Source organism: Ptychodera flava, chromosome 19 (genome assembly GCF_041260155.1).
Source record: "Ptychodera flava strain L36383 chromosome 19, AS_Pfla_20210202, whole genome shotgun sequence".
Taxonomy (NCBI): Eukaryota; Metazoa; Hemichordata; class Enteropneusta; family Ptychoderidae; genus Ptychodera; species Ptychodera flava.
In genome coordinates this window covers 36,087,776-36,104,031 of record NC_091946.1, presented here as the reverse complement: position 1 = coordinate 36,104,031, position 16,256 = coordinate 36,087,776, and the positions used below count along the sequence as shown (strand labels likewise).

The window sequence follows — 16,256 nt, the reverse complement described above, 5'->3', positions numbered from 1 at the left end:
AAAACAAATGTGGAAGAGGTCTTGCTGAAAGTACAAAGTTTCAAGTTGTTGTTGACAAAATTACCACTCAAGCAATAGCGACAAAGATTTGAAATATTCAATCTCGCTGATCATAAACGGTAGAGGCAATAAAAATGCACTCCGTACGTGAAAGTGCGGAAGTGTACAAGTTCTCTGGCTCCATTTCGAAAATAGCGGCCTAGAGCTGGAGGGACGCGATCTGACAAAGCTGATGGCATAGACCTCATCCTGTCGTTGGAGGCGCCCTCGCGCTCAATCTAGGGACGCTCACTTTGCTGCTCTCTACAAAATGCGTGATCGAGCACTTTGACGCTCAGTTTGACGCTCAGTTTGCCATTTTCCGTAAAGTGGTCGATCGAGCACTTTGACGCTCACGTTGTCAATTTTGGACCCTTACATTGAATTTTTGGTGCTTGACTGCAGTAAAATGTGTAATGCATCTTGATGAACAATTTACCATACTCTACATATGCAATTCTGCCACCGAGTCCCCCAGGTAACGTAATCTTGTTATTTCGCCTTGTAGATGCAAATTACATGAACACCAACTCATCAAATCAGGAAGCACCAAAACTTTGCGTTTAGTCTTAAATGACGCCCACGTAATGAAATTTCTGTTTTGCACACCCATGCATGCGTGTTTTCAAGTTTGCCATGGAAAACATACTGTGTTTTGAATAGGATTTTATGAGCCCACTAAGCTTTCCATATATTCTTTTGTTAGAAATACTGTATAAAATGCCCTGAAAATAACTGTTTCTGCTTGTTTTATGACTGCTTACCATTCGAAAGTTTGAAAACGCAATAGAGTTAAATTAATCTCTATGGCGTCATTCATGATGGTTATTGCGCAAAGTATCGTATTTGAATGATGTGCCCAAGGATGTATTTTTTTATTATATCAGCTGATAATGGCGCGAATCGTCTCAGTTACTGTTATTCGTTTAAACTGCAAAAGAGCTACATTTTATTCAGCGTACTGAAAAAGTAACACTTGATTCAGTTAACCCAGCATACAATAAACCATGGCAACAATAGAAATAATCGCTAAGAGTTACTGTAACTACAGGTACACTTGACATTAGTAACCATCAATACAAAGCACGCGTGCTGGGAATCACCCGGGAAATATTAACGATTTTATCAGCATCCCTGTCTACTGCAATCTGGTATTCGAGAACGGTTAGGTAGAAAAATCTGGGGTGATTGTGTGCAACTGGCAAGCCTTTTATATTAGGCCGAACAAAAGAAATGTGTTGTTCAAATAACCCGACCTACCCTATTTTTACCTGATGACCCTAAACTTTTCAGCGCTACGTAAACACACAAGTAAAAAAACAAGAGAAAAAAAAATGTAAAATCACGTGTTCGTTACTAGGCATTTTATTTTTGCTTGAACGAGGATGTCTTTTACGTTTTTCCCCTTTTATGAACCCCTGTTAAATGCATATTTAATTTTAAAAATGTATTGGAAAAAATATTCCTGCTGACCTAGCTACCCTATTTTTGAAAACCATGTTATCGGAACAGCACACAATTTATTTTTTGGGGCGTTATAAATTAAAGTAGTACAAGTAAAGAAGTCGCCTGCGGGGACAACTGCCCAAAAGCACATGAGAAGTTGTCGACTTTTTTCTGTTCTCCACACTGACAGTCTGACAGTGCTGTTAATTGTTTGTCGTGGCCATTTAAGGCACATCGAAAATATTGGGAGCTGTCACATCTATACTATTCTCTCTCTCTCTCTCTCTCTCTCTCTCTCTCTCTCTCTCTCTCTCTCTCTCTCTCTCTCTCTCTCTCTCTCTCTCTCCTTTACTTTGTTGCTATTGTCGTTAGGTATTTGCAGATGATCTAGAAAAATTGCAGATGGATTACAAAACTGTCTTGATAAATTAATGTGTGACAGGAAGAAGTAATATCTTGTTATAAATACAAATAAAACGAAGGTTACGATTTTAATATACATATATGTATGTATGTATATATATATATATATATATATATATATATATATATATATATATATATATATATATATATATATATAAAATTTTGTGGGTATATTTCAAACATTCAGTCATGCTGTGTTTTACTGAAATTGTTATCATGTCAGATGTAAAAGTATCAATTCTAAAGTTTGACTACAGTATTTTGAATGAGCTATGAATGTATTCTACACTTTATGCATAACCAGATGTCCAGAACTGTTGTAAGAAAAATGTGATTGTGAAATATTAGTGCATGTTGCTTTCTAATATTGAATTCATAGCAGCCTGGGGCGGGGGAGGGCAGCTGCCTCCCCCCTGAATTTTTGGGAAAAATGCAAATTTTCCGAATACACATACATGCTGATAAAATCGCTAATATTTCTTGGGCGATTGAGAGTAGTCGCTTTCATTTGATTACCCCAAGGTACTGTCAGCTATCGCAATTTGCCAAAAATGTCAAATAGTGAAAGTCCGAAGAAACGGTGTCACGTCTAGCAGTCTATTTTGACATTTGTCAGGAAGCAGGCAGGGTAAACATACCATTTTGTAGCAGGCCAAAGAAAAATGTCATTCAGCATGACGTCAGGTAGCATAAATGCATCACTGTGACTACGAACGCGTTTGATCTAATCTTTTAGTTAGTATGCGCCTCGAAGTGAAAGACTTTAAACTTTTGCTCAAACTTTCCTAAATAACACTTTGAACCATTCTCTTACCAAATCAACAATAAAAGTCAGGGGTCACGATGCAAAGTTTGTAAGTAGCGAAACAAATTACACCACGTTTTGCGATATTTGATATTGAAAATGGCGTCCACCCCCGTGCTTAATCTAAGGGGAAAATTAAATTTCCGATTTTCAAAAAACTAGGACGGTGAAAGTTTTTCTTTCTCCAAGAGCTACAATAAGGCCCTTTACAAGTGATGTATCAGAAATGAAATGTAGAAATTGTAGAGTCCGAATATCTGTCCCTAAGGCGCGTTCTACCTTAATGGCAGGCAGATCTCTTTTTGGAATATTTGATGGCCCTAAAAAGGGCCGTTTGGTTTGTGAGCGATCAATATGATCACAGTGAATCAGAGCTTTCGAAGTTTCGGGCAAAAAGGAAACGTTGCTGCATTTTCGAAGTAGCCTTCTACTATATAATACAGCAACAGTACCGGAAACATCTTCAAATATGTCCCTAAACTCCGTATTTAAATGGAGGCGATATTGCTGATCATTCTGGTGTTCCCATCGGGAACCAAGGAATCTGGTTATTTGTATTGTTGTTTAAGTTGATATAGTCATGCTGTTGTCGTTGTTGACCAATAAAATTCAACGAACATAAATATTGTGTAAAACAGTTGTTGTTTCAGACGTAATGTAAAAGTCCTAAGAAACACTACAAGGACGATATCATTATTTGACCCAATGCAACCACAGGCGCTTGGCACATTGCTGGGATAATAATCGTATTTAATATGTAGAATGTCTATATACGACTTGATTATCCAATAAAAGAATCACCGTACGTGATATTAGTGTAGGCCTATAGGCCTACATGTTGACTGGCATTATACCTATGGCTGCCTGGCTCGGGCCCGGCGAACGCACTGCATAATCATCAATGTGTAGAATGTCTACTTGACTTGATTATTTAATAAAGAATAAATGTACGTGATATTACTGTACATGTCGGCTAGCTTAACCGAGCAGCTGTAGAGCTCTGCAGGGCTTGGGCCGTTGTCCACTGCTGCACTCCTTTCTGTCTGTGCAGCAGTGGACAACGGGCCCAAGCCGGGTCCAAGCCCTGCAGAGCTCTACAGCTGCTCGGTTAAGCTAGCCGACATGTACAGTAATATCACGTACCGTTATTCTTTATTAAATAATCAAGTCATGTAGACATTCTACACATTGATGATTATGCAGTGCGTTCGCCGGGCCCGAGCCAGGCAGCCATAGGTATAATGCCAGTCAACATGTAGGCCTACGGGCCTACACTAATATCACGTACGGTGATTCTTTTATTGAATAATCAAGTCGTATATAGACATTCTACATATTAAATACGATTATTATCCAAGCAATGTGCCAAGCGCCTATGAAAGCAACTCTCTCAAAGCGTACTTATAGGTAGAGAGTATGTTGGGAGAAAAAATTAAAATTTACTTATCACCGAGTTCTAATCAGAATTGGAAAGAAAGAAACAAAAATCATAATGAACATGTTTATAATCATGATTGCCGTAGAGGAAAGATGCCAGACCAAAGTCATTGAAGTGTGATTTTTATAAACTTTGGCCAAAAATATTGAACTCGATATGCATTTTTATATTTGATATCAGGCGTTTACTCTATCTCTCACACACATATACACTATATCATTGTTATAGCTTAGTTTCCACAATTACCAGGACGTATATCGAGAGGATGCGTAGACATAATAATTGCTACATTCAGTGTTGTTTACTAATTACTGCAAATTATATGTAACTTTATGTAAATAAACCAAATGCAAATGAACAAAAATGGTTGATCGATCAGACTGTTTTAATTTGTTATCGGTGACAACTCGACTCCAGTATTCGTCAGCAGGCACAGCTGAGGCATGGCAGCAGATTGTTATCACGCCCTCAACGGCATGAGTTTGTTGCCGCCCCACGCGTAGGCCCTGTCGTGAGTCATCTCTCCTGCTACACGAAAAACGTCTACGTTGCAAAAATATGGCTATTTTTAGTCTTTCTTGAGCTATTTTTAGACTAATCCTCTCACGACAGCAAATTAATGACACATCATCTTTGGAATCGTCGCCATTCATGAGAAATACGGGCGTAACAGCTGTTAGCGGCTCATTCGTGCAGTATATATGCTAGCTGTAGCCATCTGTCGAGCGCCATTGTGAAAGTCTCCCTGGGACAACGTAAACACATTCATATTCCCGTTGTGAACTGAAAGCGCATCAAAATGGGCTGGAAAACTCTCTACACCGGAGAGAGGGTATGTAACAGGTACTTCCGTACAAAAAGGTAAAACAAGGTGTTAAGGTGTCGGTCGGAAATCGATAGGAATACAGATGATCATGTGCTCTGAATGTATATCGTTTGAAGGCAGCCGAAGCTTGGCATAACATATAAGCAGCGTTTAAAGCTAGTAATACCACGGTCACCTGTGATCTGTTCCGCTCTGGGCCTGTGCGTCCCATAGATGTATGTACACATGCATGCTCGATTTTATGGGCGGTCGGTGTCCGTGCTCTATCATCGTTTGAAACCGTGCAAAGTTATGTCAAGCTTCGGCTGCATTTACAAACATCTCTCTAAACAGGGAAGGGGACTTCGATTTTTCTGAAGCACGCCCGGCCCTTACGGCTAACGTAACAACCTCAGAAAATATTAACCCTTTATCTGCTACACAGTATCACTTCCCCACCTGCCAAGTCAGTAAAAAGAGCGGTATTGAGCAAAACCCGTTTATTTTCATCCACTTGGCTTGGTATGTTATTGACAGCTTTAAAAATCATGTTTACAGTATCTCTTCACAAGTATTCAGGAACCTTCAAATCTTCAAGTCTTTGTTAAAATGCGCCATATAGGACAATGGACATGTTTTGTTTTTTTGAAATCAACTTGACCTGATGGTGAAATACTAACTTGACAGGAAAAGGGTACTGCCCCTCTTCAACAGGCTGAACAGGACTCACTGTAGCTGTGGGTCCATAGCTGTGGTGGTTACAGGATTCCTACCTATTACGGGCTGATTTTGACTTTTATGACTGTGGTAGTGGGGTTAAAAGTTGTAAAAGTCAAAACCAGCCTGTAAAAGGTAGTAATCCGGCCTGTCTGTAACCACCAAAGCTATGGACCCACAGTCCCCCTGCCCAAATATAAATACCTCAAGTCCAGACTGGTAGGAGGTAGGCTACACATTTCAAGTTTTTGCACATGGCAAAACACTTTCTTTGCATGTGATGACAAACATGTCTATAAGAGATATAGACCATGATTATGAACTGTATAGTAGACTTTCCAGACAGGTTGAAGGAATAGAAATTAAGAGAACTTAAGACATCACAAGCACTTTCTTTTCTCTAGGGTCTTCAGGCTGACCGTAATGGAAAGATGTGCAAAACCTGAAAACACCAGTCACATTCTAAATAGATTTAAAGGTATACTGTCACCTGTTCCATTTTTGCCACAGTTACCATGGAAAGAGAAAATCTAACCAATCACAGATTTTAAGCGGGTGGCTGCTTTTTAAAAACAGCGCCCTCACTTGGGTAATTTGAATACTAGGAACGCTTTTTTGACCATATATGGGCATATTTAGATTACAGGTGACTGTATTCCTTTAATAGGGCTAGGTAATTTGCAGTAGCCCTGTATAACTGGCTAACCTTAATTAAAAGGCTGTCATTTTGGTCCGTCACTAGCAATTATGAAAATGCTGAAATGTCACATGTGACAAATGTCACTTGGTTAAATTGAAGACGACTGTATAAATGTCTTGATCATCTTTTGCCTGTCACTAAAAGTCTCACAAAAATCATCTATGTACTTCTTGAGACCACATCAGAGAAACTGTTGCGAATGATTCTGGCCCAAGTGGCGCTATATATTCACCCTATACCTCGTAGCCAGTATTAAAATGTGCAAAGCTGTTACGAAATGCATTGTGGATGTGTAGAAAGGGGTTCGCCCATAGCCATTATAATATATCCAATCAGTAGCAGCATATTTTTGAAGTCTCCCCTTTCAGTACCACAGTATTTTCAAGTCCCCACTACTATACCCTCAAATTTTTCAGGTCCCCATCAATAGAAGTATCCATGAATTGTCAGATAACTGCAAAGCCTTTAAACCAAGTTAATAGTTCTCTCTTTAAAAGAATGTCCTCGACATTGCACCCTTAGGATTTACCAAAATCATATAGGAATGCGTTCATTACGAAATTTTGTTTATTATTCATTTTCTCATCAGGCGATTTTATACGACAAACAGGGCAGAGCAAAAATTATCGAAGGACCAGAAAGGGTAAGTAAACAGATTGTGGGGGATCACATCACAATATCATATCTGTGCAGATTTTATTATTAGTCCCCACGGACACCGTCCGGGGGGACTTATAGGTTTGGTCGTGTCCGTGTGTGTGTGCGTGCGTGCGTGCGTGCGTGCGTCCGTCCGTGCGTGCGTGCGTCCGTCCGTTCACGCAGATATCTCAGAGATGCCCTAAGCGATTTCATTCAAACTTGGTACAAGGATTACTTCATATGTCATACAGATGCACGTCGATTTGTTTTGTGATACGATCCAATATGGCTGCCAGGCGGCCATTTTATTACGATTTTTTCATGTACAGAGCCATAATTCAGGCATGTTTCAACTGATTTTATTCAAAGTTGGTACAAGGACATTGACCAATGTCATAGATATGCACGTCAATTCTTTTTGTGATACGATCCAATATGGCCGCCGTGCGGCCATTTTGTTACGATTTTGTCATGTACAGAGCCATAACTCAGGCATATCTCAACCGATTATATTCAAACTTGGTACAAGGACATTGACCTATGTCATACATATGCACATCAATTTGTCTTGTGATACGATCCAATATGGCCGCCAGGCGGCCATTTTATTACGATTTTTTCATGTACAGAGCCATAACTCAGGCATGTTTCTACAGATTTTATTCAAAGTTGGTACAAGGACATTGACCAATGTCATAGCTATGCACATCAATTTTTTTTGTGATACGATCCAATATGGCCGCCGTGCGGCCATTTTGTTACGATTTTTTCATGTACAGAGCCATAACTCAGGCATATCTCAACCAATTTTATTCAAAGTTGGTACAAGGACATCAAACCTATGTCATACACATGCACATTGACTTGTTTTGTGATACGATCCAATATGGCCGCCGTGTGGCCATTTATTACGTTTTTTCATGTCCAGAACCATAACTCAGACATGTATCAAGCAAATTTATTCAAAGTTGGTACAAGGAGATTGACCAATGTCATACATATGCATGTTAATTTGTTTTGTGATACGATCCAATATGGCTGCTGTGCGGCCATTTTGTTATGATTTTTTCATGTACAAAGCCATAACTCAGGCATATTTCTATCAATTTTAATCAAAGTTGGTACAAGGACATTGACCTACCGTATGTCATACATATGCAAATTGATTTGTTTTGTGATTCGATCCATTATGGCCACCATGTGGCCATTTTATTACGATTTTTTCATGTCCTGAACTACAACTCAGACATGTATCAAGCGAATTTATTCAAAAGTATTTTTATCACAGACCTAATCAAGAGGACTCTATCCTCTCTGAGGACCTGTAATCAAAGCACCCATTAACAAGTGGGGACTGTGTCATCAACGATGACTTGTTTTATATGGAGTAGAAAGTGCATTTTCAAAATGTACATCTTTCAAAGGTTTTATTCAGTGAAATTTGAAAATATTTCTTTGAAGTGTATATTTGCACTTTATCCACTTATCAGGGAATAAGTATTTTATAAAAGTACAATTAACAGTAGACTGAAAGAGCCATCGCTCAAGGACACTGTCTCCCCCCCCCCTCTGAGCAGAGAGAGCGCCCTCCAGTGATGGATCTTTCAGTCTAAATTAAGAGATGATGAGTTCATTGATGGATTACAATTGTAGCAGTTGTGTTTTTTGGTTACCTTGTATATATATCAATTAAATTCAGATGTAAAATTGAAAGAATCATTCTCTCAAATTATCTGATTGTTTTCAATTTATTTTGGAGTGACATCACATCAGAATAGCATTCCAACTTGTTAACTTTCTGTACTCATCAAACATATACATCATGGCAAAAATATTTAAAACAGTTAACTATTATGAAAAAATGCATGTAGTTTTCATCCTCTAAGTTTTTATGCATTTTTTACATCTCTTTTAATTTAATTTAAAAGTATAACCAAGGCTATGATATTGTATTATTTATGGTAATGTTCTGAAACTGTTTATTTGGATTAAATGTGAATTCTTTGCCATCCCTTCCAGCTTTATGTATGGCCGAGACAAAAATTTGAAATGATGAAGAAGTACACTGCTGATCAAAGCCAGTACCTAAAGGTGTATTACAAAGATGGCTGTGTGGAACATGTACAAGGGTGAGTTGTGACTTCTCACAAATCATTACAGATCAACTGTGTGAAACACCTTTACTCTCATTTCTCAGTGTATGTCAATTCACTTGAACAAAGCCAGTTGAGAGTTAGCAAAGTGTAGCTTTGATAGGGTTGACGCACGCTACATGTATCTGTGTTTTGGCAGCATAAGATGCTGCATTTGGTGTATGCATGTAAGAAATTCTAACAGTGTATGAACCTGGTTGAACTTTGTTCCATTTTAAATACAGTACACTACAACTGTCACATAAATAGTTTCACGATTTGTAGAAGCAGCGAAAATTATCCCCAAGGAAGATGCTTTATTGATACGAAGTAGATTGTTTTATACACTTCCAGAATGAAGCAGACTGAACCCCATTGGGTGTTTTAGAAAACACTGATACCTCTGTTCTCCATCGTATGACATAAATATGGTATCGAGAGAAATATGGTTGAAATGCAAGCATTTTCCTCAGGCCAATTACAGTTTGAAAGGTTTGCAAAAACAATGGACATAGTCAGTGGAACAAATCTGAATCACGAAAGCAAAGTGATTGTGCAGGATATTGCAGCATGGTGTGACTTGCTTACTGTGACAACAGGCAATTGTGCCAGCATTTTCAGTACTACAGGGATGCCCATTAATGCATGCACGGATGCACAAATCCTCGAGTTGTCTAAAATCCAGGATCACTGGTAGATTTATCTCTCCATGGGTGTAATGTGCCGAGACAATATTAGTAATTATGCCAGAAAAATTTAAACATTGATATATAACACTTTTCATGAGAAATGTGATGTGAATCCAATTATTAAAAAGCCTGTATTATGGTAGTAACAATACTCAAAAAGCTTGACAGATAAATCAAATTCATGCTAGACTTAAACTAGCCTGCTGTACTGAAAGCTTGTCACCAGTTAGTAATTGCACTGAAACTACCAGTCTGAATGGATTTGCACTTCCTAATTAACCCTTTGAATGCCAAAGTCGATTTTTGTTGCCTTTCTACAATATAACGGCAATAATTTCTTCAGGTCTAGACAATTCTTTTCAGATTTTTCCAAAAATTTTGGTCAAAAGTGTAGCCCATGAAAATTTATGTCCATTTGGTCCAAAATCATGGATAAAACTACAGAAAAATTCATTAAAATTGGTAAAATGTTGCCCTGAAATTTTTTTGAGAAAAATTGCAGTCCTGAAAGGACTGTAAGCAAGTCCTCTTTCATCCCGTAGTTTTCTTGATATATAGATCCAGCCACTCAATTGAAAAACAAAATGTTCAACCCTTATCCCCTGAAGTTCATGTTTCATCATCAGGTTAAGTTGGTTGAAACCTGTTAGGCAAAACATGTCCCGTAGGTTACATTTTGACAAACACATTTGAAGGGCCCTCAAAAATTAGATGCAGTAAACATTACTTTACTGACTAAACCTGCCATAACATTCCATGTGTAGTAGACAAAAGTACTGTAGGTTTTGGCTCAATACCGCTTTTGACTGACTCTGCAGATGGAGAAATGATAGACCAGGCAGGATAAGGGTTTATCAAGTGAGAAGTTTGTGGGTGAAAGAGGCTGCAACACTAAGCAGTACATCATAGGATTGATTCTGTACACTTATTGGTATTTTTTATCTCCTATGTTTTTAGACCCACTGCCATATATTTGAACCCACTTGAACACAAGTACATGTGGGTTGAGAAGGGCATTGCCCTGGACGCCAATGAAGCGTTGGTTGTCTACAGACAGGATGAGAACGGTAAAGTGACAAGATGTATTCAACACGGACCAACAGTCTACATGCTACAGGCAAATGAATGGTAAGACATCAGTACAAGCAGACAATGAAGAATGTACACTTGTGTTAAATTTAATATGTAGCAGATTTTAGCACCCAGGTGCTTTACAAAGCACCCTATAGAGCCATGCTGTATGTCAGTATGTGTGTGTGTGTGTGTGTGTGTGTGTGTGTGTATTTTTTCAAGAGAAACAGAGAAAGTCGAATAAGAGAGAGAGAGAATTGTTTACCAGTTGTTTCTGTTCATGTGACATCAAATGGTTTTCTACCAGTAGCACCTTGCAAAGTAGTATTTTTATGAAGACACTATGTTGTTCCAACAACTGTGTACCCAACATTTAGTGTTTCCTTTATTAAAGGGATACAGTTGTTGGAACTGCACCCAAAGGTCGTATGGGACCCATATAACCCTTGTAAACACTGAATCCAAGGAACGATGGTGATTGATGAAAGTTAAAACATGTCTGTCATAATCTACATCGTATAATTTCAATGTTGTAGCTATGATGATGAGGTGCATCTAGATATCTGTGTATGAATTACATAGTTTGTAAACAAGAAACTTGCACAGGCGCAGTCCCGATGACGGTTTCCATTTTGGTGTTTTGATGCAGGTGAAGGAAATAGTTGAAAAAAAGGCAAAATTTTAACACTGAATTACAAAAGAGGAAGCCATTAGAGCCAGTCTAAGCCCAATTTATCTGTTCAACTACTTCCTGTATACATGTCAACTTCCTATTTTCTTATCCCATTTTCTTTTGCCCTTTTCTTTCTGGCTGCTTCCTGATACCAAATTTTTTTTATTTTTTCACAGCATTTAATACTGCTTTCACACATAGATGTACATCAATGTGCCAGAACAAGGAACTATATTTTAAAAATCTTTATGTACACTGTCAATGAAGGAACTTCACCATAAATGACGGTATTTTTCATTTTGCAGTTCAAGTCAAGTTGTCTTCAAACAGAATCAAGAAATAAAGTATACCATTATGTTTTGCAGAAAGTATAATACATGCGTTTATAGAATATCAAACTCATACTTTCTTCTCATTGTTCTTGATAACGTTCATTGACTCTCCCTTTTTCATACTGTTCCACAGGCTTCATGAATTTAGCTGGCACGGTAGTGAAAGGCTGACTCACGGAGACCGCCGTGAGCGACACCCTGATGATCCAGACAGGAAATTCCGTAAGGTCCCCAATGCTCTGCAGTTTACAAAACTATGGATAATTCCCGATCAATTTTACTTCAATGTGAGTTACACAGCTTGATCTTTATTGTTAAGGTAGTAGGCACCTCAAAAGTGAAAGACTTAAACTCTTGAGCAATAGAATGTTTGCTTAGGCTTGTACAAAAAATGACAGGAACTTCTACCAAAGGATAACATTAATTGATTCAACTCATTATTATTTCTGTATGTAGCTACCTGAAATATCCCTGTTCCTTAAAACCCTTAGAATTTTTAGTCCCCGCGGACGAAGTCCGGCGGGGACTTATAGATTGGGTCCCGTCTGTGCGTCCGTCCGTCCGTCCGTCCGTCCGTCCGTCATCAACAGTTTCTCAGACACTGCTTAACCAATTTCGTTCAAACTTGGCACAAAGGCATAGCACTATGACCTACAGATGCACGTCGATTTATTTTGTGATACGATCCAATATGGCCGCGAGGCGGCCATTTTGTTGCGATTTTTCATGTCTTTGGACCATAACTCAGACATCCTTGAGCAGATTCTGTTCAAACTTGGCACAAAGGCATAACACTATGACCTACAGATGCACGTCAATTTATTTTGTGATACGATCCAATATGGTCGCGAGGCGGCCATTTTGTTGCGATTTTTCATGTCTTTGGACCATAACTCAGACATTCTTGAGCAGATTCTGTTCAAACTTGGCACAAAGGCATAACACTATAGCTTTCATATCCTTGTCAAATTATTTTGCGATACGATCCAATACGGGCGCGAGGCGGCCATTTTGTTGCGATTTTTCATGTCTTTGGACCATAACTCAGACATCCTTGAACCGATTCTGTTCAAACTTGGCACAAAGGCATAACACTATGGCCTACATATGCATGTCAAATTATTTTGCGATACGATCCAACATGGGCGCGAGGTGGCCATTTTGTTTGCGATTTTTAGCTCCCATAGCCATATGTATATATGGCAATGGAAGCTATTCTTATAGGCTAGGGAAATGTCTGTATGTCTGTATGTCTGTATGTCTGTATGTCTGTATGTCTGTCCGTCAACATCAAAAACTCCAAAACCGCTGTACATTTCATCTTGATATTTGGTGTGTACATGGATGATGGGCTGTAGATGAGATTTTGTTCAAATGAAGTTGTCATTGCCAAAAATATGCAAATTTAGTGAAAAAATGTAAAAACAGTCAAAATTGAAAAAACTCAATAACCACTGAGCAGATTACATGAAAAATTAGCATGTAAGTACTTTGGGCTGACATGAAATGATTGTGCACATCTTGGGTCAGTATCTTGGACTTGCTATTTTCAATGAATTTTTTGTAATTTTCTCCCATTTTTGGTCAAAAAATATCCTGCTCTGAAACCACAAGTCCGATTGATTGAAACTTAGTATGGAAGTGCATAGGAGTGACCTTTGCCAAATTTGGGCAAATCGTGGTGAAATTTGCATATTTTTAGTTTACACGTCCATAGACTCCCATGTATAAGGCAGATCTCCATAGACTCCCATGTATAAGGCCACGAAAAATAAAAATTTAGTTTCTCATCGTATTCATATTGCAAAAAGGATGCAGTGACACAATTTTTAGTCCCCACGGATGAAGTCCAGTGAGCTTATAGATTGGGTCATGTCCGTCTGTTCGTCCATCCGTGAGTCCATCCGTTCACACAGATATCTCAGATATTTTGACAAAATGTCATGTGACCTTGATGACCTTTGATCTCAAATATACATATTTGTCCATAACTCAGTAACCACAAGTGCTACCACCCTTCATATATGGTATGATGGGACAGCTTATGACGCCACATATTGTACCTCATTAATTATGCACATATCTAATTTTGAGCGAGCCAATAGAGCTAGAGGTCTGATTTTTGGTATATAGGGATAACTTAGCAATACAATTTTTTTTACAAAATGTCACGTGACCTCGGTGACCTTTGACCTCAAATATACATATTTGTCCATAACTCAGTAACCACAAGTGCTACAGCCTTCATGTATGGTATGATGGGACACCTTATGACGCCACATATTGTACCTCATTAATTATGTGCATATCTAATTTTGAGCGAGCCAATAGAGCTAGAGGTCTGATTTTTGGTATATAGGGATAACTTAGCAATACAATTTTTTTGACAAAATGTCACATGACCTCGGTGACCTTTGACCTCAAATATACATATTTGTCCATAACTCAGTAACCACAAGTGCTACAGCCTTCATGTATGGTATGATGGGACACCTTATGACGCCACATATTATACCTCATTAATTATGCGCATATCTAATTTTGAGCGAGCCAATAGAGCTAGAGGTCTGATTTTTGGTATATAGGGATAACTTAGCAATACAATTTTTTTGACAAAATGTCACGTGACCTGGGTGACCTTTGACCTCAAATATACATATTTGTCCATAACTCAGTAACCACAAGTGCTACAGCCTTCATGTATGGTATAATGGGACACCTTATGACGCCACATATTGTACCTCATTAATTATGCACATATCTAATTTGAGCGAGCCAATAGAGCTAGAGGTCTGATTTTTGGTATATAGGGATAACTTAGCAATACAATTTTTTTACAAAATGTCACGTGACCTCGGTGACCTTTGACCTCAAATATACATATTTGTCCATAACTCAGTAACCACAAGTGCTACAGCCTTCATGTATGGTATGATGGGACACCTTATGACGCCACATATTGTACCTCATTAATTATGCACATTTCTAATTTTGAGCGAGCCAATAGAGCTAGAGGTCTGATTTTTGGTATATAGGGATAACTTAGCAATACAATTTTTTTGACAAAATGTCACGTGACCTCGGTGACCTTTGACCTCAAATATACATATTTTTCCATAATTCGGTAACCACAAGTGCTACACCCTTCATGTTTGGTATGATTAGACACCTGATGACGCCACATACTGTACCTCAATAATTATGCGCATATCTCATTCTGAGCAAGCCAATAGAGCTGGATGTCTGATTTTTGGTATATAGGGATAACTTAGCAATACAATTTTTTGACCAAATGTCATGTGACCTCAATGACCTTTTACCTAAAATATATGTTTATGTCAATAAATAAGTAACCACAAGTGCTTTGTCCTTTGTATTTAGTAGGATGGGAGACCTTATGACAACACATGCTTTACCTCATTAATTATGTACACATCTAATTCTGGGCAAGCGAATAGAGCTAGAGATCTGATTTTTTGGCATATAGGGATTAATTAGCAATATAATTTTTTTTTCAAAATGTCATGTGACCTCGATGACCTTTGACCTTGATTATACATATATATGCATATTTCAGTAACCACAAGTTCTATACCCTCCAATTTTGATAGGATATTAGACCTTAAGATGTCACATCTTGTACCTCACTTATAATGCGCATATGTATTTCTTGGCTGGCCAATACTGCTAGAGGTCTGATCTTTTTTACCGATTTAGAACCATAACTTAGACATGCCTCATGTGTTTCAAATTGGGAACAACGACATAGACCTATGTGCCCATAGATCTCAACATATACACTCCAGTGATACTTCTTAATGACCACATTTTCCTGCCCCATCAAGACTAATACTCCTATTACAAGTGGGGACTATGTCATTGTAAATGACTTGTTGAGTTAATGGTTGTATCACAGTATTCGATATATCTAATTCTGTATTTTTTCCATTTTATATTCTGAATAATTACATTAAACATATTTCACTGTCTCCAGTACATTTCATTTAAGTATTTTCACTTCATGCACTTTATCCCTTTCACACATGTTCAAATATCTGACCAGAGAACAAACACTAAATAGTCCAGGATGGGAGCTACAGTGTCATTGACGCTATTTTTTCATGTCTTTGAACCATAACTCAAACATCCTTGAACCGATTCTGTTCAAACTTGGCACAAAGGCATAACACTATGGCCTACATATGCATGTCAAATTATATTGCTATACGATCTAATATGGGCGTGAGGCGGCCATTTTTTTGCGATTTTTTCATGTCTTTGAACCATAACTCAAACATCGATCCTTCAACTGATTTTTTTCAAACTTTGCACAAAGGCAAAGCA

General features: G+C 38.2%; 1 protein-coding gene across 3 annotated transcripts in view; it reads left to right on the top strand.

The window, feature by feature from the left end:
- Window positions 1-4,630: 4,630 nt before the first annotated feature.
- The window catches only part of LOC139119431 (major vault protein-like), a 20,276-nt gene continuing 8,650 nt past the window's right edge, over window positions 4,631-16,256 (top strand). Inside the window, exons 1-5 of one of the 3 annotated variants that reach the window (XM_070683240.1) lie at window positions 4,631-4,986; window positions 6,966-7,019; window positions 9,035-9,144; window positions 10,794-10,964; window positions 12,046-12,199. In XM_070683240.1, the coding sequence (XP_070539341.1) occupies window positions 4,954-4,986; window positions 6,966-7,019; window positions 9,035-9,144; window positions 10,794-10,964; window positions 12,046-12,199 (522 nt within the window). In that variant the 5' untranslated portion in view covers window positions 4,631-4,953. The remainder of the gene's footprint in view (window positions 4,987-6,965; window positions 7,020-9,034; window positions 9,145-10,793; window positions 10,965-12,045; window positions 12,200-16,256) is intronic. The other 2 variants (XR_011548928.1, XM_070683241.1) reach the window with 2 other exon arrangements.